Raw genomic sequence first — 26,089 nt, forward strand, 5'->3', positions numbered from 1 at the left:
AGATAATGCATTTTAATTCTTCTGTGCTCCATGAAATATATACCAGCCAAATTCCCTTCATCAGAAAGATGCACTGAAAGATGTAGCCTTTGTAAATTTCCAAATAAAACATTTTCATGTTTTATTATTATTTATTAATTATTAATTGTTTATTATTATTATTATACAAATTCAGTATGTATTTTACAGAAGAAAGCAATACTCATTGCTTGGAGATGCTACTTCATCCTTTACTTGGATGGAAAAGCAGAATGGCTGATGCACCACTTTCTTCACTAAAATCAATATATAAATAGTTCTGTTACAAGGAAAGCATTAGCAAAAAAAAAAAAAAAAAGAAAGAAAGAAAGAAAGAAAAAGCTGGGAGTTCTTAGGCTCTAAAAAACTAATTCTGAGGCAGTCTTGGAGAGTGTCAGACAAGAATAAATTCTCAGATAAAACTTCTTTATCTTTCACAGGCATGTCCTGCAAATTTGAATTTATCCAGAGAAGATGGTGCCTACTGGTTCATAATGCAGCTTCTTGTCCAATATACTTATTGCAGATTAATTTGTAAGGTCTAAAAGTTAATTAGTGCTGAAGTTCTCTGGAAATGCATCAAAACTTTCTGAGGACATGACTGAGGCCTCGGTCCAAAACAAATCAGCATCTGAAACAAGATATCATTAACTTCTTAACATAAAAAAAAAAAAAAAGCTTTTTATATGCGACACATCTTCGGTTTCTGCATGTGAAAAACTGGGACACAAGGAAGTTTAGGCTGAATTTCAAAACCATCCATCAATTTTAATCACTGGGGAGAAACATCTATTTTGAAGGAAATTGTTTCATTTTTGTGCAGTACTTGAACTGCTGGTTCAGTTCAGTACGTATTCATTGGATTTCCAGTCTGCAGGATTGTTTGTTTACTCTTTCTTTTTTTCGCTTTTAATAAAACTTTATTAGGAGAGGTTACATAATTACACTTTTTCCCTCTAGGAAAAATATTTGAGTGCATTTCAGAGGGGGCAGTAAGACAGTCAGCAGCATTTTAAAATACAGAGAATTATCTACAACCAGAATACCACTCATGGTCCAAGGGCAGAAGAATTAGATTAATTCTACATTAGGTGATATATTAAATAAATTACAGCTCTTAAACTAACTTTTCTGCTTGTGGATCTTCTTGTTCTTCATGCTGAATTTGTTTTGATCCATCAGGATCTGTCCCCTGTTCACCCTGTCAGTGTTTGCATTAATCCAGTAGCTTAGAAGAGCTTTATGTAATTGGGAATTCCTACTCTGACAGCGCTCGTGGGGTCACCCTTCTGTTTACTCATCTTCTACCTTATCTGCAGCAAAGGAGAAGACAGAGGAGTGTAAACACAACAGAAATAGCACATTTGTCCACAGGAATTAGTACTGGATTAACCAGTGGTGTCACAGGAAAGAAACAAACCATCTCCCCTGCACACTCAAGTTCAATTTCCACACTTCTTTATGAAAAGCAGCTGCTGAAATAAAATATGCTCAGTCTGTGTAAGATGCCTTATGCAATCGCAAATAAGAACTCATTCTTTTCATTTGTCCAGACGACGGATTATGACTTTCACCCTAAACGACCTAGCTTTACACAGCCACTCTGCCCGCATCCATACCGCCCGCTAATCACTCCCTTTCCAACAACTCCCGCAAACATCAGGAAACTCCACCAAATTTACGGGCAGCGAGAATTCACAGCAGATCTCTGCATTTCGGCGCGTGCCCCGCAAAGGAGCAGAGCTACGAACACCGAGCGGCGGGGCAGAGCCCGCGGGGCGGGAGGCGCTGAGGGGCGGCCATGAGGGCAGCGGCGGCAGCGGGGCGGGCCCGCGCGGCCGCCCATGCGCGGCTCCGCCTCGCTGCGGGCGGGCGCGGAAAGCGGCGGCGGGAAGCGGCGCGGGGCTCAGTGAGTGACGCGGGCGGGCATGGCCGGGGCTCCTCCCGGGCGATATTCCCGGGGTTCTCCCGCTGCCAGCCGCCTTCCCCGAGGGTTCTGTCCCCTTGCAGGGCCCGCTGCCGCGTGGCTAAGGGAGGGTACGGCCGCAGGTCGGCGCGTGGCCCGGTGCGACGGCACCGGCGGGAGGCTGCGTTCAGTTCTGGGCTCCTGAGCGCAGGAAAGACAAGGAGAGGGTCCGGCGGAGGGAGCAAAGGTGCTGAGGGGTCTGGAGCGTCTCTCTGATGGGGAGAGACTGCGGGAGCTGGGCCTGGTTAGGCTGGAGAAGAGAAAAATGAGATTAACGTGCATAAATACCGCCAAGAGGTGTCAGAGGACGGGGCCAGACTCTGTTCGGGGGTGCCCAGCGACAGGATGAGGAGCAGTGCCCGTAAAATGAAACGCAAAAAGTTTTGCCTCAACGTGAGGAGGAACTTCGGCATGGCGAGTGGCAGAGCACGGAGCGGGCTGCCCGGGGAGTGTGGAGCCTCCCTCCCTGAGGACATTCCAAGCCCGCCGGGGGTTCCTGCTCCAGGTGACCCTGCCTTGGCGGGGTCCCCTCAACCCGAGCGACTCTGTGTTCAACGCCGAGCCTCGCATGCACCGTCCCTGTCCTTTTCCTGCTCTCCCTGCCTTTCCCTAATGCACAGGAGAGGCCGGGGAGTGTGATTATTTGGGATACCTGGGGTCCGAGTGTTGTGTCCCAGTGGTTCCTCAGCTGTGAGATGTCAGGGATTTGTGTAGGAGCCCCCAAGAGGGGTTTGGGGTGATTAATTTGGGGCAGGGATGCTCTGAGTGCAGGGCAGGGAGAGCTTGGCCTGGTTTTGGGGCTGCTGTTTATTTGTGAAACTCTGGCTGGGGAAAATACGAATGCACACTGGCACATCATCCCTGAAGAGTCCAAATGAGCTGTTGGGGTTTTGGTACCTCCTAGCCGTGCTTGTGGTGTTGAGAGAAAAAGAAAATGCACAGGAAAGTACATCTGGTGTACAGGTGTAGGTGTTCTACAAGCCAGGTGTTTCCTATTTAGATACAATTCCACAAAACACCTGGCAGCTTCTCAGCCTGGAATGGCTAGGAATGTTGCCCTAGGAATCATGCAAAATGGGAGCTTTTAATATTTTTCATATGTGCTAAATAAGGCTAATTACCCATATGAGAAAAAGGGTGCTCTGTTAATTTAGCCTCATTAATGGTTAATGATTTCTGGCTGTTCATGAAATTATCAGAATGGGAATATGTTTAGTAAAGGTAACTGCAAGTGAGTGAAAAGTAGTTATTTCCCAAATAATAGTTCTATTCTGGTTTTATTTGTTTAAATATTTAAAATATTTTTGGTTTGAAAAGCTAGCTTTCAAAACTGTGTGACCTTTTGTAAACACATCTTCCAAAACAAACAAAAAAAAAAATCCCCAAACAATCCATAACTGGGTTCTGAATTAAACCTGAGATGAGAAGCTATTGAAAGGTCAGACAGTTGTATATTAGGTGAGTAGTACTATATAAATTCCTTTTCTTGTGCTAAATATGTACACATGCCAGTGTATATACATACATATGATACTGAGGGGTGTTACCTAAACTGCCCTTGAATCTGTTGCTCATATTCTGGCTAATATGAGTGTGAATTATAAAACACAGCTCTATTTTTTTTTAAGTATTACTTGTTTTTAGGCTTTTTTAATAGTGGTTTGTGTTCAGTTCACTAGAGAACTGTGAAGGTCTAAGATCTGCTATGTGTGAAATTATAAATAACAGTTATGAAAAGGTGAAAAGTTTTAGGACTGAAATTTAATGTGGTTTTCATGTGGAATGTAACAGGTGCTTTCCTGTGCTCCAACCCTACATTCAGTTGTTTCATTAAGGTGCAGAGAGGTGGTTCCTTCATGTTTTTGGTAACACTTGGATGCTGTTGCCATCAGTGTTTTCTTCTTGAGCACGAGGAGGATAATCATGTGGGAATCTGAAATGTTTTTACAGAATTTTGGAGAGTTTGGAACTTACAATAATTTTTTTTTCCTATTTCTATAGAGCCACACAAGCAGTGTTTGCTTTTCCTGCTGGATTCATCATGATAACTCCAGCTTTTGAACTGACCCAGGACCCGGATTTCCTTACAGTAAAAATCAGAGTGCCTTATGCCAGAGCTTCAGAGTTTGACGTTTACTTTGAAGGGGAAGATTTCAAATTTTATGCTAAGCCATACTTTCTCAGGCAAGTAATGGAAAAAGTTTTCCAAAAGTTGATCTTCATGGTAGGAAATGAACTTAATTTTGGTCCCTTCAGAATGTTCTTCATCTGCAGCTTTTATTCTGCTGACTACAGACAGCTCAGTTCATGCCAAGATTTGGTGTTTTGGATCTGCCCTCTTTGTTCCTAGGCATTAAACCATGTTAAAGGGAGTAGAAAGAAATAATTTTCTGAGTTTACTATACAATAGCTTTTTAATTATAAATGGCCAGACAACTCTCTGGGTGTAAATTTTGTAGAGTGTGTCTTTTCCTGGGAGGAATCTGAGGGATTGAACTGCATGGATTCCATTACTGTGAAGAGGAGTTAAGTCCTTTGTGCTGCTTTTGGAATGTGCCTTACATTTTTATAGGCTGAGACATTAACTTGCAGAATTAGTCAGGCTTTCAGTGAGGCATCTCATTTTTTGCCTGCAGATTGACACTTCCTGGAAGAATTGTAGAGGATGGCAGAGAAAAAGCATCTTACAATACAGATGAAGGTATTGGTATCTGTGTCAAAAAATGTTGCTATTTCCAGTAATTTATGCTTTAAAGCAAATTAAAAAAAAGGCAATAAATCTGTTGCTTGCAGAACCTTTGTTACACGACTTAAAACAATAATCAGATTGGTGAATGTAGCTTCTGTGGATTGTTTGGTGTAAGGATTAAAAATGAAATAAAGCTTGCTTACTTCAGTTGGTTTGTGTTTATACAATGTAAGTCAGGAGACTTCAAGTAGTTAAATATTCTCTTTCATGTTTTATCATTAAAATCCTGAATTGTTATGAAATAAGGTTAAAAACATGCTCAGGGATCAATGAAAAATGAAATGTTACCTGCATGTGTCCTACTTCCTCTGAGCCTTTTTTATAGAGGAAAAAGGCACGTTTGCCTGTCTCAGATATTCTAATGCAACAATTATATTCCCACTTTCTTTTAAGGTACTTTTACAATTCAGTTGCCCAAGGAGGTTCCTGGCCAATATTTTGAGGGGCTGGACATGCTGACATCTCTTTTAGCACCAAAGAAATCAAGATCAGCAAAACCTTTGGTAGAAGAGATGGGTATGACAAAATCAGTCTTGTTTATACAAGATGATACATGTGTGTAATGAAACAGTTATTGATCTCTAGAGTGATACATATAGGAAAGTACAATATTTTTATTATTGGCTAGTCCAAGATACAAGAAGGGTGTGAATAAATCAAAGTATGGGTAAGAGCAGAAATAAATATGTTGCAGATGATACACATGTCAATTTTAGAGGTTTAGTTATGTTTAAAGTTTTCCAAAATGCGTTTTTAAAATATGCTAATGCTCTGTCGGTCTTTGTACCCCTCTAGTGGCTGTAGAACACACACACACAGTTGAGTCTTCTGCTTTTTACAAACTACAGCTGGACTATTAGCTCAAGTGAGAAGCTAATTAAAACCACAGGTTCTGGTGCATGTCTTGCTTAACATCAGTATTTAACAGACAAAAATGTTTGGCTGTCTCTGATTTTTTAATTCCTGCCTTAAATTATTGATAACATCACTTAGGTTCTGTCAGGGTTCTCCTAGCATCAGGTGCTGATCTTGTTGAATTCAGTAGGACAAATATTTCAGTCTGAGGGAGTGCATTTAAAATTTAATGTTCCTGATGCTCATTTTTGAAAGCTGGGGAGTCTGAAGTGGGACCTGTGGGTTACAGATCTGTATGACCCAGTGTTGAGTGAGATTTCTTAAAAGATGCAGTAAAATAAGAAAGGCAAACAGCAGTAGCACAGTAAGCCTTTCGAAGAAATAATATATATTTTTGTATGTGATCATTTTTCCTTTTCTGACCATGCCATAGATACAGCTGCCTCTGCTGAGGCAGAGAATGAAGAGAATGAAGAAGAATTTGACTGGGAAATGGAACAGATTCCTTATGAAGAAAGCCCTCCACCACTGCAGCACCCCTATGGATTTGGGAATTTGCGCTCAGGGGTGTTCCAGAGGCTGCAGGTAGATGCATTTTGAGTTCTTCTCTCCTAGAAGTTCTGGGTGACTTCCTGTGTAGGCTTCCTAGCTCACAAGACAACAACTTCTGAAAAGTGCAACTCAGTTATGTAACTCTAACTTACTGTTGTATGAATTATAATATTCCCAGGGCTTGGAGCAGGATTGCTGTTTATGAATAAAGTATTTACATTCTGGTTGGACATGCATGCTGCTTTATTACCATGACATTTGTGAAGAAATGCATTTCCCATCAGCATAAATGGGATGGAAAATAACTACCTAATGATGTTTAAAAAGGCACTACAATTGCCTATTAATTAATGTACAGCCACTTCAGAGAGTGAGAGTATTCTCAAAAGTCACAGATGATGTGTGATTCTTATCTTGGCTTTGTTGGGGTTGTGTGCTTTTGTTTAACATTGCAAATTTATCATAATGCAAAATAACCTCCCTGCCTTATGATAAAATGGCCTGAATAGACTTGATAATATCGTGAGTTCTAAGGAGCTTCAAATAATTGCATTTCCTTGGAATTTTGATGTTTTATTTGCATAGTGGAGCCTGAATTTGGAGATTGAAGCTTTTCTAGGGATTTCAGTGCAATGCTGATAAGCATCCTTGTTAAATTCTCCCTGAATAAATCTTGTGTGCCATACCAGTGGCTTGGTCCTGTAATTTTGTTGCCATTTGCAGGATGAGCTCAGTGATGTTATTGACATCAAGGATCCAGACCAAACTCCTGCAGAGGAACGTAGGAGGAAACGTTTGGCAGCTGAGGCTGCCAAGTTTGAGCCTGATCATTACCTGTGAGTACTCATTAACTTCAGCTGGCCAAGTACCTCTAAAGCACATTCCCTTTTCAGAAATGATTGGATTTAAGATCACTTTTGGAAAGAACAGCTTTACTTTTGGTCTGGTTTTGTCTCATCAGAGCAGGCCTTGGTGGGTATTCTTAGTGTGACACTGACACAAAACATTGCTCACCTGTTTTGGGGTTACTCAGCTGTTTAATTACTCTGTGTTTAAGGGGAGCTGCTGTCAGCTGTTGCAGAACCTTGTTTCATACTTTACCTCTTCAGCAGCTGAGCAGCCACTCCCTGCTGGCATTTTGGGTTGACAAAATCAGAACTTTGTTTTCACCTTGTGAAAGAAGGATTAATAAGCCACACTTGTCTAGGAGGGGGGAATCTGAATTTTGAAGTTATGAAATTTTGTCTTGGCTACTTTGGTTTTTGCCTTCATCATGTGAAACTTGTTTTACAACAGAATGAGGAAAATGTCCAGACCAAAACTTTGTGTTTCTTTTATGCTTCATTGCTTGTAGTGAGGTGAAAATGATTCTTTGTGCCTTTCAGTTTGGGAGTATTTCAGGTCAAGTTAGGTTCAGATAAGTAAAGTAAATGAGGGCCATGAGCTTTATTAATAAATTGATTCCTGCAAGATGGATCTGGTGGGAGAAGAGGGTAGTCCCCAGTAGGGAGAATTAGTACTGTGTTGGTTCTTGGGAGCAGGAAGGCTTAACCCATTTTTGGTTGTTTCAGAAGGTAACTTTGCAAACCTGGAGTTTTTCCTCAGTTGCATATTTCAGAGGCATCCTCACGTCTTCCTGTAACACACAAAAAATAGAAGAGCTTTCTTGAACTACATTTCACTAGAACTGGAGTAGTTCCTAACCTCTAATGGGATGTAAATTGCAGTAATTTCAAGTTTCAATTTTAGACTGTGTTCTGGCCTGGTAGAGCTACATCATTTAGTTTAATGGCTGTGTCTTGGTTGTTTCAGAACAGATGATACCAGCCTTTCTTCAACAAAAATTGTTTTCCTGAGGAGAACAGAAGCTCTGGTAGAAATGAGGGCAAACAACTGTTCTGGTGGCCTTGAGAAAAATGTACCCTGGCTGATAAGTTGCTTTCACATTGAAGGGAGGCAACAAAAAAATCTGTCAGTGTGAGAGGGAAGCAGATTGCATTCTGTGTTCAGGTTTTGTGTGGTGATGAAGAAGGTATTGAGAAATTTCCTGTGGTATTTTTCGATTCTCAGTATTTATACCATTGTTTGGCTTGAAGAAAAAGCTCAGATGGTAAGAGGAGGCTTAGAACTTGAATCCTTTAGGATAAATCCTCCCAGAATTACTAGATTGAGACTTTGAGCTGAGATGGAGGTGATCTCTCTTCCAGATTTCATGTACAACTCTTCTTTTTCCATCTTGCTGCTGCATGTCCTTGCTTATAGTCCATCCTCCTTCCTGCCTCACCTTTACCCTTCAGCTGCACGACTTTCTTCCCACCAGTTCCCTGGCTCTTAAGTGGGAGAACTACCCAATAAAATCCAATTATTTGTCTGAGAAGCCTTTGGAGTGTTTTCCTTTAGCTGCATTCAGAACAAATCAGGTTGGTTCAGCTTTGTGTGATGCTGCAAGCTCATTAATTCCCTGGGCTTCTGGGTGGCTCAGGAAAGGTGGAGGAAGTAAGGAAGGAATGCTGGAAGATAGGAGAACATTGGGGTTTTTAAAATAACTACTATTTTCTGCTTTAAAGTCAAAGAACACATTTCTAACATGGAAAATAACCTGAAACCAACTGAGATGTATTCTATGGATGTGTTAATATGTACCCACATATAATATGAATGGGAATAAATAGCATATGAAAGTTCTTTTTATTTTCCCTAGAGCTGATTTTTTTGAAGATGAAGCTATTAAGCATCTTTTAAAGTACAAACCCTGGTGGATTGATGCTCATAAAAAGATGACAGCCTTGCAGAGAGAAAGTCATCAGGAGCATGACAGTCCTGCATTTGGTGAGAATACACATATATATATATATATATATATATATATATATATATAAAAATATATGTATACACACACATCTGTTGCTTGGGTGATAATTGCTGTGGTGCCATGTTATAGCTTATTGTTCTTAAAGGAAATTTATTACTCTATTACATTTAATATTTATTATTTTATTACATTACTTTATGGATCTCAGAGACCTTTTTTCAAAGAAAACTCTTTGTGTCCATTTAGAAATCTAAAGGGATGTTTCCAGGGTGAGTAGGTGACCTTGTGGGAGCACTGCTAACAGGTAACTGAGGCTGCCTCCCTGCACACAGTGATTACAGAGAGCACTACAAGTCACTATTGTGCATTTTCTTCTATTGTTCTTTGTTCATTTCCTATGTTGTATGAAAATCTGATATTCCTGAAGCAGATGATGATAATCCTTCACCAGGGGTTCTCAGTGCCCTGATAATAGCTGCACTTCCCCATTTTCTCTAGGAGAAAAATAGAATTTGGATAGATGTTGTGTATTTTCCTGTGAATGTAATCTGATCTTCATTCCTGGTGTCTTTTCAGCCTCTGAAATTGTTAATTATGTCCATCATAAACACTTGATTTGAAAAACATTGGACAAAGGTACAAGAGGCTTGAAAATACAATAATGAGGGCTTCCTTTGTTTGTTTTTATCCATTCATTCCTTAGTAAATGAAACACTACTCCTGTTGGCTTGGCTTGAGGAATATAATTAAAATGAAGAGCTGCTGGATGATTCTATTGATAAGGAATGTTTCTCCTCCAGATTGAGGTACTGAGGAAAAACATGTCTGTTGTTGGGTTTTAGGGTAAAAAACAGAAAAACTCCTCAAAAACCTGGCAAAAGCCTGGAAATTACACAGAAAAGAGACTTTATAAGGGATCATCTTTGCTCCATACCATTTGTAATAACAGATATCTATTTAGTTTTTAAAATCTCACCTTCATGGGGCTGAGTGGCGAGGCTTATGCTGTTCTGTGAATCTTGAGGAAATTTAAGTAACAAAAGAGGCAATCTGGAGTTTGGGAGATGTTAATGGCAACAAACCCACCCTTTTCCTTGGAAAGACCTCGGTTTTGGTAACATTTGTGCTGTTTGAGACAGTGACTGAAATCAGTGGAGGTTCCTAACCCTGAGCGAGCTGTGGTGAAGGAAACCACCATGAGAGGGAGTGCAGGTTCTACTTGAAGGTCTCCTGTGAATGGGAATGCAGATGGGCAGGAGTGGCTCCAGGCTGTTCCACCTGGGATCTCATCATCAGCAGGATGTATCCCCCGTGGTTTTATAGTGCCTTACCCAGCCAGAGGAATGGTGCAGTTAATCAGCAGTTCCTGTGGGAAGGAAGGATTTGTTTTTGAATAAAGACATGTTGCTCCTCAGGTTAAATGTAAAGTGGGTTTATGGGGAAAGAGACCTTAAAATTAGCAGACTCTTTAAAAGTTTATTTTCTTATTCAATAACACTGAATAAAGAGAATTTTTTTTTCTTCCTTTTCCTGACTTATATTGATATCTTTTCAGTTATTATCTTCATTGGTTTCTTGGAACCAAAATCTTGATTACTTTTGTCTTTATAATGTCTTTGGCTGCAAGAAGTAATTAGAAGTACAGACGGCCTTTTTATTTTTTGCATGACATTGCAATTAACTGAAGATTTTCTTTAGTTGATTACTGCTCTTATATTTATCCCTGGTTATTTTCTCTTTGTTTTTACATCATCAGGTTCGTCTAATGTCTCATTATAGATTTTTTTTCTCTTTTTGGTTCTTCTCATTAACATTTAAAGTTTTCATTTCTCTTCTCTCCTTACTTTGAATCTATTTTTATTTGACCTTTTTACTTTTTCTCCAGCTTGTGTGAATGGTTTGTGTATTTTGCCTTTTTAAAATTCTTTCTTATTCCAAGTGCCTTTTCTTTTTGTCCTTTTTGTGCATCTTACTGTGTATTCTCTTCCAGCCCTTTTTGTTCACACTTAGAATGTCTCACTCCAGTCAAGTAATACTCCATAAAGCCTTATTAATTACACAGCTTTTCCCATGAGGGGCTAACATTTTTGGAAAGCTTCCTTGCTGCTGCTGTTGAAGTTTACATTGGTGTCTTGCTTCTACAGATTCCAGATGAAAGGGTTTGTATTTTCTAACAGTCACATTCAGCTTGGTTAAAAGTTCATTTTTATTCTACTTCCAATTGCACTACTGTAAAAAAACTCCTCTTTAGGCAGCACAATAATCTTCAAAGGCTCAGGCTGACATATGTATTTAATCTAGCATTTATATGCTCCAAGGATATCTTATTTTGTTCAGGGTAACCTCTCATGCTTACAGTGACTGTTCTCTTTCTTATTTCTTTATAGAAAGAGAAGCAATTTCCTCTCAAAGTTCCACCTTTCAGTCAGGCTTGGCTCAAATATATGCCATTACTGGTGGAGTCATATGTTTAAGATGGATTACTTTTCTTTTTTTATCAAATTTCTACCTGCTTTTCTCAGTTTTTAGGGCTTTGTGTTCCTTCCTGGCACTGCTCTGTTGCAGAGCAGTTTTTGTTATGTGAGGAAATTCTGCTTTTTATTCATGCAAAACTCTTAATGATCAGGCTCCACTGCAAAATATTTCAGGATTTAAAAGGCAAGCTAAATATCAATATATCAATATATATCTCAATAACTTCATTCTGACTAATGTGCTCTCTGCTGACTATTCTCCTCCTTCATCTGATGTTGCTGATTCCTTAACCTACAGGGGTAGAAGCACACATTTGAAAACCTTAAAATTGTAACATAATATTTTAGTTTAAAGAAAAAAGAGAAGGAGAGGTCAGTTCTCCTCAGTTCTTTCCCTTTGGGAGAGCTGTGGGATTCAAGACTTGGCTTGACAGGATCATAAACTGAGCTCTGCCCTCACCAGCAGATTATCAGAGGTGCTTCCTGACCTGTACTTCTCTGAGTGACCACTGAATCAGCTCTCTGTGTGGGTCCAGCACATTTTGTCTAAGTGCCCCTAACACATTTAGAGCTGGAAGTGTCATAGGAGTCTGGAGATACAGATCTCCCAGTGATTTAAGTGGTGTTATCACAGTGTAAAATAGCAGTAGGGCTGTAACAAAACACCCTCTGGCTGTCAGACCTCATCCTCCCCTCAGAGATTAAACTCTGCTTTCACTGACACTCTGCTACTGGAGGACAATTTGAAGTATCTTCTTTTTTAACATGAGGAATGGCCAGCTTAAAACAAGTAAAAGAGGTGATTAAAATGTAAAGGTAATGTCTGCAGTCTCATCTGTCAGAAACTTTGTGAGATGATTGTTTGACTCCTTTAGAGGTGGGTATATTAACACACATTTCTATTCTGGCATGGTTTTGCCACTGGCAAATACACCAAACATTTTAAATCAAAGTTACAAAAAACTTGCCAATTTAGCTTACTTGATAAGTAGCAGCAAGTGCTGCTTTGCATTAGATTAATACTGATTGTGGTACAGATTGTTAGCTGAAATTTGGCAGTGTAAGTGCACAAAAGTGTACAGGCTTAGTACAGCAGAAGTGTAATTACAATTTTAATTGTTCTGATAATTTCACACCATGTACTTGGAAGTTTTGAACAGGGAAAACAAAGTAGGTGGTGGTTTGGGCATGTTAATGATGAGTTTCAGGCCTGGATAATTAATTTTCAGAAACTATAGGCAATGGATACATTTTTTTTCAACAATGAAGTATTTTCTCAGAGAAAGATATTTTATTTAGAACACCTGGCACTTTGCAGCAACTTAGGGTGGACATTTACCTTTGGGAATTGTCTAGTCTACATCTTGTTTGCTCTTTTTTAATTTCTGGGTTTATGGTCCAGTTGTAGACACTGTGATGCTTCAGAGTTTGAATTTTAAAGGAAGAAAATTTTACTGCTGTATTTCATTAATATCACTGGGAGTTTCTTTGCTGTTTGAAAGTGAAGTGTGGTTCATGTTTACATTGAAGAATCAGCTTATAAAGAAATTTACTGACGGAATAGAGATACATCATCAATAGTTGTGATTCAAGGGGTGATACTGACCTGCTCAGTATGAACAGAAAAAACAGAGTTAGAACTGCCATACTCTTTCCAAGCTATCACTTGCCTCTGGATTTTTGTCCCATACAATGTGGGCTTAAGAATCCTCATTTTACTTGGATTCTGATTGTGCATTTATCCCTGTGTAAGATATCCAAGCATCCACAGAAATCCTTGGCACCTGGAGAGGTTCAAAATCATCAGTGTGTACATGCAGTGCTGTGCTGGAGCTTGACATTGAAATGAATATACCAGAGCTCAATAAAAGTTAAAAAGGAAAGTAAGAGTGATTTAGGCTTTTTTCTTGAGTGATGGGTGACTTGTGATTAGTTACACACTCCTTTTTAAAGACACTGTTGAGGTAGTATTACCACCTATTAAAGTGAATGTGCCAGCTTTAAATTCATAATCAATTATCCTTTTACTTTTTATAGTTGTCTTCTCTGAGGAAGAGAGAGAGCAGATGAGAAAGTTCACAAATAAATCTTATCTTCTGGATAAAAGGAGCCGTCACCACGTATATCTTGGATTAATTGATATTCTTCTGGCATATTGCTACGAGATCTGTGTCAATGAAGGGGACAAGAATGTAAGTTAAAAAAAGTAAAAAATAGAATATGTTTCAGGAACCTAGTGCTGGACCCTGTACTGCCATTTAGGGAACATACCTTTTAACATGAACTTGCTTCCAGGCATTTAACTTACATGATGAAGTTAAAATGAAAGACTTTAAATCTCTAGATTTGGTGCATGTGAGGATTAGTAGGATTTCTAAACAACTGTGTTCTTCTGCAGCAGCACTGTAACAGGAGAGATGTGGAGTAGCAGGAGGTTCCAGACAATTCTGTATAGTTCTGATTTGTGTATCTTGGTTTATGCAAATGCAAATTAACAGAATAGTTGTTCTTTTTTATTCTGTGTGGACACCTTGCCCTCTTGGAATGGCTTCCCAGATACAACTTTGTGCCTCACATCTCCTGTGCTGATATGAACCAAGGAGGTTTTTTTTCAATGCTTTTAAGCAAAATATTGGCACGTGTAATCAAAACCATTCTGGCTTAATGAGACCGACACGCAGGGCACGGACTGTAACGTGACAAGCCAAATGTCCAGACCTGCTGATTCACCAGAATAATCTGGGATTGTTGTTATGTTGCACATTAGATCTGCACAGAATTGCAAATCTGCCAGGACCACAGTTGTGCAATTCTTTATTGGTTTTGCAGTAACTGTATGATGTGTGTGGAAAACACTCTGGGGTTTTTTCTCCTTTCTCCCCCTGCCCTTTTTTTATTCCTATTTAATAGGAAAACCAAGACATTCAGGCCACACAAATCTTTACTAGAGGCAGGATTATAGATCAAGGCTTTCTGGCTTTTTGCCCCAATCATCCCACTGGACCACACTTCCACTCAAATACTATGAATCTGTCACATATTAAGAATAATGACATTTTACATGTACTGCTGGCTTCAGGACCCTCTCTGCAAGCCAAAAGTCTTGAGCTGTTTTCATGAAACAAGGCATTTGAGCTTAGCTTTTGTTGATTCAAGTCTCTGTTGCTTTGTGCAAAGGGACAGAATTCCTCTAAAATACCATTTTTCTGTGTATTGCTGTTATATTTTAAAGATTTTGTTCATGGGCTGGATCATCCTACTATGGAAAGCAACTCAGTTATTCAACATCTGCATTGCAATATAATTTTTAATGCTGTCCTGTGGCCATTTCAATGCACATAATGTAATTACTGCTTCTTATTCACAAAGGTTCTTAAATTGCTGCCAGAATGTTATCTTAAATAGTTTGCCAGCAGTGTTGGATTAGATAACACTTGTTTTACTGTCTTCTCTTAAAATCAGGTTGAATCATCTTGGAACATCAGGAAACTGAGTGCAACATTGTGCTGGCTGGAGGTAAGGTAAAAGTAAAGTTTTGTGTTCTGTTTTTGCTGGATTACTTGAGGGTTTTTTTGCATTTTATGTTGTTTCTGTGCCAAGTTTGGTCTTTCAGTATTGAAGATTAATTAATTATATATCCTGTTTTTAGTGGTACCAGAAATTTATTTCTGGGCTCTGGAAGTTAGTAGGCACATGTTGCTTTACCTGCCCCCTTCTTTTCAGCCTTACTCTTGGAATAATAAAGGTTGGAAAAGACCTTTTAGGTCCTCAGGTCCAACTATTACCAGCACACTCAGCACGTTCACCATTAAACCACTTCCAGGTTTGAGTTGCTGCCCATCCTTTGGAACCTGCAGAAACCCTGAATTCCAATCTCTCCACGTTCAGGTTGTTCACTGAAATCACTCAGGCCTGCGAAGAAATTATTACAGAGGTGGAAAGGACTTGACCTGGCCTGAAATCCATTCATTCATAAAATGCAGGAAGGTGGAAAGGCCTGTCCCAGCTCTGAGCTGAGTCTGCTGAGCCAAGTCTCACTTTGCAGGATCAAAACTGAAACTGGATGGGATTTTTGGGTCCAGTCCTTCAATCTTTTCCAATAGTGTTGAATGTTATATTCAGTTTTAACTTGTCCTGTGGCAGCAGGTTTTATTTTGAGTTCTGCAGTGGCAGGTTACAAAGGAGTGCAGTTAAAATGCCCTGTCTTAATTCAAAATTTATTTTTTTTCTATATCCATGTCCTAACATAGTGAAGGAGTTTTCTGCATGTGATTACCCCATGATAGAGCAGTTCTTGTTGCAGCCTGTGCCAACAGTGTATTTCACACCTAGAAAGCTCCCAGTCCTGGCTCCAAACTGTTAATAACTATTTCTGTTAGACAAACCACTAGGGCTGGGATTTTTCATCATTCTGTACAAAAAAAAAAAATTGCCTCAGCTCTGGTTGGTTTGAGCTGACTGCCATTTTGCTGGCCATGACATGTACACACACCTTAGCCTCTAAATATTCAATCACAAACCATAAATGATTTAAATGCTTGCTGGTGATCCATTAAAATTAACAATGGGTTTGGGTAGTCACAGAATGCAGAGAAGTGCTGGCTGTCAGCAAAGTGCTTTTATTAATTTTAATAGATTGAGAGATGAAATGGGTATTTTTTTTTAATTCATTAATAAATGGAGCATTTTGTCTTGAAAAGTGAAAGCTGGAAGGGAAATCACTTTTAAGAAAGTCTTTAATAACTCCTTAATGCCTCTGGCCTGAGTAAATTAGAGGTGTTCCTCACTCTTGAAGGAGGACAATGAGCCGTTCTCCACAGGCAGGTATATTTATCCCTGTCTTGCCTATCTAGAACTTTCATGAAAAGCAGAGTCATGTATCATTTTTAAAGATCTTACATGTACACATGTATTTGGTTAATATCATATGGATTTAATTTTCCTTTATTCTTAAAAGGCTTTTTATAGCTTCTCCTTAATATATATAATAATGTGGGACAGATGTAATTTATTGCTTTAATCTATAGGATGGTAAAGTCTTGAGTAAGATGTTTTATTCCCATGTTCTCTACATTTTTTTTAAATCCCAAACCACTAAAATGTACAGAACTTCTGCTATCTTCCATGCAAACTCAGTGTGCAGTGTCTTGTTTCTATTTAACATGTACATTTCCATATCTATTCAAATACAGATTTTTAGATAATAAATCAAAATGTGCTTTTTTTTCCCCCCTATTCTGCTATGACTTTTTTCCTTAAAGGAAAACAAGCACACAGACTAATTCAGATTTTTCACTGATGCACACAGAGTTTCTCCAGCATCCATGATGTCCTGGTATCTTTTGGAAGAAGAGTGCTGTGCTATCCCCTGTACAGGCATTTTGAGCTGGTGACACGTGCCTTCAGTGACACAGTCATGATTCTGCAGCTGGGTGAGTGTTTAGGGACACAACCATCTTCATACCTTGGCTTGTTAAAGTTGCCTACAACTTCTCTATTTAGCATGAGTTACTTCTTTGAGAAAAGCATTAGATTTGTTTTTTGGACAGAAGGATCGCTGAGAAGCAGTGCTTCAGTGGTTTATTTTAAATGCTTGTGAGTTGCAGGATTAAAAACCCACACAAATGGCAATATTAATCTTTACTACTGCCAAAAACTGTTGCTGATGAAAATCCCATTGACATAACAGTCAGGGAGTGAAGTTTTAAGGGGAAGATGGATGCTGTCCCTCCTCACTTATCTGCACTGCCTTATGTTGCTGTTCATAAATGTGAAAAAGAAAATTCTGATAACAAAACTGCAATGATGTAGTGCTGAAAGCATTTGGGTTTTTTCTGAGGAGAATATAGTACATGAGAGGTAAAAAATTTGCTTTTCTTTTAATGTCACAATGGAAAATGGTGTTGCAGTGAACATTCAGTGATCCAGTGAAATACTGCCTGACTGGGTGAGTTGTTACCAGGATGTTTTAATTTAAAAGTTTGTAGAGTTCTTTCCTTGTGTCTCAGACTACTGTTCCATTAAAAAGAGAGAATAACAGCAAAGTTCAGTTTATCTTTAGATGAATGCTCCTCCTTGAAAATGTGGAAAAACACATAGAAGCCTGTGGGGGGAAAAGAATATAAAATAGAGATGTATATCTTAAACTTTCCTTCCAAATACACAGGATGAAAGCTGGTAGAATTTCATGATGGTGTAAAATCAGATGATCATATCAAATGGCACATACAGAGCTGGGGTCAAATTTTATCCTCATTTTGAAATAGTCTGTGAGAAGAGGACTGGATTTCTGGGTCTGTAAAATTCAGGTTGCAGGCTGTTGTCTGGCAGCTCTCTCAGCAAGGAGCTCCAGAAGGATCCAGTGATCTGCAGACACCTTCTCTGACTTTCCTGTTACACACATTGGAAGCTTTTTTATTCACAACTAGTGAGTTTTTTTGACTAATCAGGAAGTAGTATCTGCACATAAAAAAGCAGTTTACTTATTGATCAGTGTAATGCAGAGCTGTAACTATGCAAAAACTGTTAAATGTCATGGGCCCATGTTCTAAAAGCAGACATTTGATAGTTTGCCTGATGCAGGATTCCCTGTTTCAAGTCTGGCAAGATTTGCAGCCTCTCATTAGAGACCTATCAAGCTACTATAATCCAAAACTTTGAATTTATGAAGAAAGACATTTTTAGTTGGGAATTAGTGTAACATTCACTGATGTACATTGTTACTTGGCAGATGAGTAACAGGAGTGGATTTTGGAAATGGTTTGGGCTGACAGCTTGACAGCTGGAATCTGAAAAAATCAGCAAAATTTTAATTCCACACATCATTTCTTTGTAAAAGAGCACACTTCTTTTTAGTCAAAATAGTGATGTTTGACAAGCATTGATGGGGATACAATTTAAAAGTTATTAGTTATATTTGGGGTTTTAGGTTTTCTTTGCTGACTGAGTTTCCAAAACCTGTGGGTTTTTTCTGTTCTGTTTGCCATGGCTTTCTGCTCTCTCCATTTCCTCCTCCTTATTGCCATCTCCCTCGCCCTTAATTTTCGTACTCTGGCTGTGTTTTTTCAGCATGGAATTACTTACAAATAAGCAAACAAATTTTGTGCTTGAACAGCAGGGGGAGTTCTGATCTTTTTTGTTTTCTTTTTTTTTTTCCCCTCTCCTCTAAATCTGTAAAATGTAATTTCATCCCTGTTCAGGTTTCATAGCCTAGGAGGAGCCAGCCTCTTGGGAGAGGGTTATTAGATTCCATTTGCAGTGGTGGCTGTTTTCATTTGAATGTGGGTTTTTTTTCCCCACCATTAAACGGTGAAAATAATTTTTTTAAGTGTTCCAGCACTTAACCCTTTAGCAACTATCATCAGAAAACTAAGGGGGAAGATTCCAGCTCATTGGAATGTTGCATATGAAGGAAAAGTCGAACTGACAACAGAAGGTTTTCTAGTTGTGGACTGAGAACACATTTTTAATCTTGTCCTGTATTTATTGAGTGTGTGTCAAATAGCTCTTTCCTGAACATGAAGTCAGTTTTTTCTTTGATTCTGCCAAACTATTCTGTGACTAGCAGAAGCAGGAAAGGTTCTCCCTAATTCCAGGCCCTGGTCTGCTGTCAGGTAATCCTTACGTTGCCTCACAGAGTTCCATGTGCTCGGCCCTGCTGTGAGCTGTGCGTTCCCAGCCTTGTTATTTCCCAGCACAAAGGGGAGAATGCTCCTCTTTAGAGAGATGGTGGGCCATAACTTCTTGTTGTTTGTGAGCTACTTTTCAGCTTAGTTTGTTTCTTTTTAAATGCAGTGCCCTGCCTGCCTGTGCTGGAGTTTGGAGCAGGGGAGGAGCTGGGGGAAGGGGCTGCTTCAGCTGTGGAGAATTACACGCATGGCTGGGCCTGCAGGCTTCCTGCTGAATCCAGGGGCTCCCCATCCCCTGGGATGTGGATGCTGAAGGACACAGTTACAGTGCTGCTGTTCCCAGCCTGGCAATCAACCCCAGTTTCCAAGGTGGTCGTGGATGCTGTGGTTATTAAACCCTCAGGTGGGAGATGATAAAGATGATCTGTTATGATTTCTTGTGAATCACAAAACCAAAAATCTGTTTCCAGGGAAAGCTGCAGTTTTGAAGTGTCTGCTGGACATTCACAAGATTTTTATGGAGAGTGACCCTGCCTACATCCTTAATGATCTCTTCATTACAGACTATTGCATCTGGATCCAGAAAGTCAAGTAAGTTCTTCAGTAGTTGCTGTGTGGGAGATGTTTTTAGCACACTTCATCTGTGGACAAATATCAGTAAAATAAATTCTGTCTCCAATGTGTGGGAATATGATCAGTTTTTTTCATTTAATAACTGTGTCTGTCCAGCAATTCTTGATACAGAAGCAAAGACATTCTGTGCATTTTTAAAATACAGGGACACCATTGGAGAAGGGAGGAAGGAATTGGATTTTAAATAAAAACGTGGATTTTCATTAATATATTAATAGGGGTTTGGGGGGAAAAAACCGCTTCTGGGGAATTCTCATTCTATTGTGATCTTTCTTATGAAGTGAAATGTTTATGTAGCACTTATGTAACTTCGGGATAAAGGTTGGAAGGAATTTCCAGTTCAAAACTGACAGCACATGCAAAGCATTCCCAGCTGCATGGAACATTGATTTATGGGCTGTAGCAGTTGCACCAATTGATTATTAACACCAGAACAAGTGTCACAAATCCCCATATGCTCTGTGCTCCTGCCCCTGCAGCTCTCCCTGGCACTGTGGGAAGATTTGGCTTCCACTACTTGAGAGGAAGGAGGGACTTTGCCACCTGCAGACAAAACCCCTGCACTTCTGTGTCTCACCTGTGTTCTTTTAATGGAGTCAGCATGGCTTATTTCCAGAGTTTTGGGTAGTTTGCAGCCAGACTGGTTGGAATACCAGCATGTTTTAATGGCTTAAAACCAGAAGTATCAGTAGGAAAACAGTGGGAAGGGGATTAAATGATTAAAGCAAGCTGCATGTTCAAATCTTACTAAGCTTTATATTGTTCTTGTCAGATTTACTCTGTTTTTCATACAGCTTTTGTATTATTTTTCCTTCCTTTTTATATCTTCACAGCCTTCTCTGAAAGCCACAAAAGGTGTGAGTTGGAACAGGCATGACTAATATACACACACAAAAATGTTATTGTCTTATTTGTTAATACAGCAATGCAGACTCCTGAACCAGTGGCTAAAATAATCTTTATATTTAACAGGAGACTCTGGGGGATAAAATATCTGAAGTGCACAAGACAGTGAAGGAGATAGAGAGGGAATTTGGTAATAATTGTGATCAGAAGGGGGAATGAGACAGAATTGAGGCAGCCTGCACAGGCTGTTACATTTAGGTGTGACCTTAGCAGTATTTCTTGGAGAATTAAAGACCCTCAGTTCATAGCTGTTCATGATGGTTTGTAGATGTTGATTCTCATTCTGTGTGCTTTCAGTGACTCTGTTCCTATAGGTAACAATATATAAAATACTTTAAAACAATTACAGGTGTTTCCAAACATTTTGATTCCTCAATCCTGCTTAGTTCCTGAAACAGCCAGTTCATTTTACACTGTCAAATTTGAAGAGGTCTTTTTCAACCACACCTTAAATGTGTGGGAAATTCACCAAGTATGGGGAAATTCAGGTCGAAGTTGAGTAGAAAAAGTGCAATAAATACAGGAGAAAGTTATTTCATGGGTGTTTGACAAAGAAATGAGTCATTAAGCAGTAATACCTCTGCTGCCCATATCAATGAATATAATGACTAGCAAGTCAGTGATAAACCCAGTTTTCTTTAAATCCAGCCCAGGAAAATGCACAGTAGCTCTAAGTGACTGATAGATTAACACATTTCCTCCCAGACTCTCACATTATGTCCCAGTTAAGCAGAACTGACAGCTGCTGGAAAGAGGGCAATTAAGCTATCTTATTGTCAGAGTGACATGGCACAATGGCTGTCTGTCATTAGGAGAGCAAGAGAGAGAGAGGAGCTGCAGAACCCAGTCCTATTTTTAGGCCTGAATCAGGACAGCATTTAAGCATATGCTGCAGTCATTGCTGTGCAGTTCAGCAATGTTTGAAGTTCAGCAAGTGCAAAGGGAATGGGAACACTCAGTTTTGTTCCTTTATGTTGAAGGGAACAACTAAACTCACTTGTCATTCAGGACATACCTTGACAGAAGGGTGATTTGTCTGTTCAAGCAAGGGGTCCCAGCTCCCCAAGGTGAGGCTCCTGCAGAGGAGGGTGATGCATCTTCCTTTTCAGGGGATGAAGGTTGTGTCACAACCTTCTCTCATAACCCTCTGGTAATTCCCTCTGAAGCCCTGGCACAGGGTGCCCAGAGCAGCTGTGGCTATCCCTGGATGTGTCCAAGGCCAGGTCGGACACTGGGGCTTGGAGCAGCCAGGGAAGGTGTCCCTGCCCATGGCAGGGGTGGCACTGGATGGGATTTAAGGTCCCTTCTGGCTCAAACCATTCTGTGATTCTATAATGATGGTATAGTGGAGGAGTTTTGGGAGGGGAAGGTGTTTATAGATGTTACTGTGGTGTTCTTTCAGTGTTAAAGTTATTTCCATCTCCAGTCAGTCTGGATACTTCCCCTGTTTTGTTTCTTAATTATTATTTGCCCCATACAGGCTTCATTAACTTCCTTTGTCTCCATTTCCTCTGTCCTTTTGTGGCTGAGGATATTCTCAAAATCCATGGAGGGTTTTCCTTTTGTTCTCCTCTTTCCCTGTAAGCAACAAACTCCTGGTGGAGGTGGGGGCTTCTGTTTAAACAGTTTAAACAGACTGTAGGTTCTTTTTAGTGAAGAATCTAGGCACTTTAAAACCAGCTGGAAACAAGCTCTTCAGCTCACTTCTGCTGGCACAGATCTCTAGGTTTAGGAAGAAAGTTTGGCACAGGTAAAACCATAATGGATGTATCCAGTGAAAGAGAGCACACAGCCCCATTCCAGATGAAGAGAAACACCCCTGGTAGGTACTAGCTTTTAAATATGCCATGTGGATACAAAATCCTTATGGCCAGCAGAGTGTCAATAGCTGATTACAAATTTGGTTTGAGATCATAGCTTGGCTGTGGGTAAATTAGATGAATAAGTGAATGTGTCACTGGGCTGGCAAAAGCTGATTTATTTTAAGCACAGTTTATTCCGGAATTGGAAATGATGAAGATGCTGAACAAAACACACAGGTGGCTAATAGTCAATTGGGGATGGAAAGTACAAGCTAGGTCTGGAATTCTAAGGATTTTTTGTTTGTTTGTTTGTTTTGTGGGTTTTTTCCCCAGAAAAATTGTTTTATTCAGGTGCCTGTTCCTAAGAGAAAAGTAGATTCCAAAATGTCTTAGACAATGGAAGATATTAGCAAGTGTAGCTAAAATGTTATGTTATCTTTCTGCTTGCAATCTTAAAGACAGTTTCACCTGCTTTCTAAGTTCCTAGTATTTCCCTTCAAGCTGCTACTGAAGTGACTATTAATAATTCCATCCATTGTGTAAGGTGGCATGTAAATCCTTTTAAGTGTTGTTAGGTTTTGAAGAAAAGGAGCATGTTGCTTGGCCAGACTTATCAGAAAAGAGGGAAAAGTAAATGTTAACCTGGGTAACAAAAGCTTGACAAAGACCTATGAAGGCAGCTTGTGGTAAATCTCAGCAGGTGGTGTCAACATTTCTGTTGAAAAGCCAGATGCAGCCAGATGGAAAATTGCATCTTTAACCCCTGAGGTCATAATGACATGTCATCACTTCATTTGATCCCCCTGCTAAGTGAGCTTATCATCCACCCTGCTGTCACTTCTGTTATTGCTTTCATTTCCATAATAAAATTAAATTTAATTTGCCTGGTTTGCATGCTTTTGTTCTTCAGGTCCGAGCTTTTACAAGCCACTCCGATACATATGGCAACCTCTCCAACGTGAAATTAGGACTGAATTTCTGCTCTGAGTCTGGGGTTTTCTCCATCTTTCACACCTTCCTTGAAGCAGAAGGGGATGAAGGAGAGGAGCAGGGTTTTTGGGGAAACCACTGGTCTGTTGATGGCTGCAATATGGGCAGCTAGGGCCAGGGTAATCCAGGTATACATTTACTTCAGGAGAGCTTTTTCTCCCTTCTGTCAGGAGTCTGTGTCTGTGACCCCACAGGAGCTGTGTCCTTTAGAGAAGTCAGAATAGTTTACCCACTGTCTCTTGCTGTGCTGAGGTTTCTTTGTGTGGCCTGATGTCTTTCTCCAGTGTTTTGTGTTCCCCTTTGTGCCAGGCTCTATTCACGTGGGTTTTTTGGCTGCTGTTGTACATATGTGCCTGCTGGCCATGACCTGGGTGGGAGGCTGGACAGCTTCCTCGAGTCCTTGGCCAGGCAGGCAGTACAGGCAGTTCTGCACCCCTGCTTAAGGGAACAGCTCCAGCCCATGGCAATTTAAAGTATTTCTACCTAATATTTACATGCATATTTAGCTTTCAACGTGTACTCTTTAATATTTGCAAATGTGTGTTATCTGTGTTCCTGAATTAGAGGTGAAGCTGTGAGTGTTCCTGGCAGTTTCCCAGGGTTTGGTGCTCTCAGTACAGAATCACAGAATGGTTTGGATTGGAAGGGGCTGTGAAGATCATCCAGTTCCAACCCTTTGCCATGGGCAGGGAGACTTCCACAAGACAGGTTACTCATCCATCCAGCCTGCCTGCTGTACACTTGGGTTTTTCTCATAGTTTTATAGGTACAATGTGTGCAGGAGAATGTTTGATCCCTTGTATGGTTTTCTACTTTCTATCTTAGCATAAGATTATAAAGATCATTGTTTGTGTTGTATTTTGTAGTAGCTTCAACACGTGCAGTGAGGGAGAGCTGTGAGCTGAGACAGCTGAGCTGTTAAACTGCCTTGCTGTGTTCTGTGGAACTGTATCTGCAACTTGCTTTGTTATCCTTCACACAAATACGTGCTCTGCACCCTGAGACAAATGTGATGGTGCTAATTTTGGTGACTGTAGGTGTAACATGCCAGTTTGAGCATGAACTCCTTGATTTAAAGTGAGAACCAGGATTCCTGGTGGCATTTATACAGTCTCTGTAGAAGCTGTTGTCTCCATTGGTACTAATTTAAAATCAGATTTTCCTGAGTGTGTCATATTTGCTTCTCCTGGTTTGCAGGTGAGACAGCCCCTGAAAGGTGGGTTGGCCTCATCGGTCTGTTTTCCTTTTCATCTCTTCCTTACAATGGAAGCCTTGTCCTTGTTACACTGTAATTACCCAGTCTGAAGCCAGCAGGGAGTTGCTGCTTGATGTGTAGGATGTGAATTTCTCCTAAATAAATGTAGGATTAATTACATTCACAGCATGTCACGGAGGTGATGAGATCGACTGTGATTGCTCAGGCCCCCTTTTCTTTTCCCCAGGTTTTCTGAATCCCTTGTTTAATCAATACAATGTAATGTTGCCCTGAAGTGTTAAGGCCTGATGCTGCTAAGGCATGAAGGAGTCCAGGACTCTGAGGAAAGAAAAATAGATTTGTGAGATACAGGATTTTTACTGCCTGTGTCACATCAGATCCTAAAGTGCACAAGGGAGTAAAGATCTCAACTTTAAGTATTGTAGTTTCAGTCCATTGCATTGGTTTTACCTCAGGCTTTTGCTAGATTTGGGAAAATATTTTGTAACATATAAACATCTTCAAGCTGCTGTAGTCAAATGTGATCTTTTATGAGTGTAAATAGAATTTTAACATAAATTCTGATGGTGTGTTAAAATAATTTGTGAAATGGATCATTTATCTGCAGACTGAAGAAATTTGATTTGGTTATTATTTGCTAAAATCTGGAAAACTTTGAGAAACATTTCAAAGTCTGCAGAAAAGATCTTAATTGTGCCACTTTTGCAGCTGTTTCTTCGTGGCATTTTTGTTTTCTTTAGTGCTTTGAGGTTTTGAAAAACCCAAAACAGTTGAAAATATACAAGCCAGGCTTTTAAAAGTCTTTTGGTATTTGCTGTGTTGCTGCTTGTAGGGTTGATATTCATAGATTAATAGAATGGTTTGGGCTGGAGGGGACCTTACAGGTGATTCCATTCCACCCCCTGCCATGGCAGGGACATCTTCCACTATCCCAGGTTGTTCCAAGCCCCGTTCAACCTGGCCTTGGGCACTTCCAGGGATCCAGAGGCAGCCCCAGCTGCTCTGGGCACCTGTGCCAGGGCCTGCCCACCCTGCCAGGGAACAATTTCTTCCCAATATCCCATCTAAACCTGCCTACACTCATGAAGTCCTATTTCACCTTTATGGCTCTTCCACGTTCCTAGGAAGGGTTTAATTGTAACCTTTGAAACGCAGGACTATCCCACTAAATGAGGAGTGAATGGAGTTTTTTCTTGTAGTCTCAGTACCTCTGCTGTGGAAATACTGAGTTCAAATACGAGAATTCAGGAACAAAACTGTCCTAAAAGGTTTTCAAATGGTGCACTGCTAATGTTAATGTTATCAAATTTTTGATTTGTGATGGGGGGAAGAGGGACTGTGTTAACACATAATAAGAATGAACTGGTGCTTTAAAGCATTCTCAAATGTTAGAGGAGTATGCTAATTTTCAGCTGTTAACCTCCTGGATCCAGCAGCCGTGATTCCAAAGAACAAAGACATAAGCAGTAATATATTCTGGATGAAAAT

The 26,089-nt window shown here is 40.0% G+C and overlaps 1 protein-coding gene and 1 long non-coding RNA gene across 5 annotated transcripts in view; one reads left to right on the top strand and one right to left on the bottom strand.

The window, feature by feature from the left end:
- Positions 1-153: 153 nt before the first annotated feature.
- LOC128814134 (uncharacterized) lies at positions 154-1,823 on the bottom strand. Of its 2 annotated transcripts, none has more exons than XR_008439272.1 (3): positions 1,701-1,823; positions 1,146-1,331; positions 154-649 (listed from the first exon to the last, which is right to left on the bottom strand). It is a non-coding gene; the product is annotated as an uncharacterized LOC128814134 (long non-coding RNA). The 2 variants fall into 2 exon arrangements; XR_008439271.1 differs by having other exon boundaries at positions 1,692-1,823.
- Positions 1,824-1,848: 25 nt separating this feature from the next.
- SHQ1 (SHQ1, H/ACA ribonucleoprotein assembly factor) overlaps positions 1,849-26,089 on the top strand; it is a 38,515-nt gene continuing 14,274 nt past the window's right edge. The window contains exons 1-12 of one of the 3 annotated variants that reach the window (XM_053989723.1): positions 1,849-1,927; positions 3,986-4,168; positions 4,621-4,685; positions 5,127-5,249; positions 6,022-6,173; positions 6,864-6,976; positions 8,842-8,969; positions 13,464-13,618; positions 14,889-14,942; positions 16,735-16,858; positions 19,525-19,645; positions 20,167-23,231. In XM_053989723.1, the coding sequence (XP_053845698.1) occupies positions 1,863-1,927; positions 3,986-4,168; positions 4,621-4,685; positions 5,127-5,249; positions 6,022-6,173; positions 6,864-6,976; positions 8,842-8,969; positions 13,464-13,618; positions 14,889-14,942; positions 16,735-16,858; positions 19,525-19,645; positions 20,167-20,278 (1,395 nt within the window). In that variant the 5' untranslated portion in view covers positions 1,849-1,862 and the 3' untranslated portion in view covers positions 20,279-23,231. The other 2 variants (XM_053989721.1, XM_053989722.1) reach the window with 2 other exon arrangements.

Source organism: Vidua macroura, chromosome 13, assembly GCF_024509145.1.
Source record: "Vidua macroura isolate BioBank_ID:100142 chromosome 13, ASM2450914v1, whole genome shotgun sequence".
NCBI classification, from domain to species: Eukaryota; Metazoa; Chordata; class Aves; order Passeriformes; family Viduidae; genus Vidua; species Vidua macroura.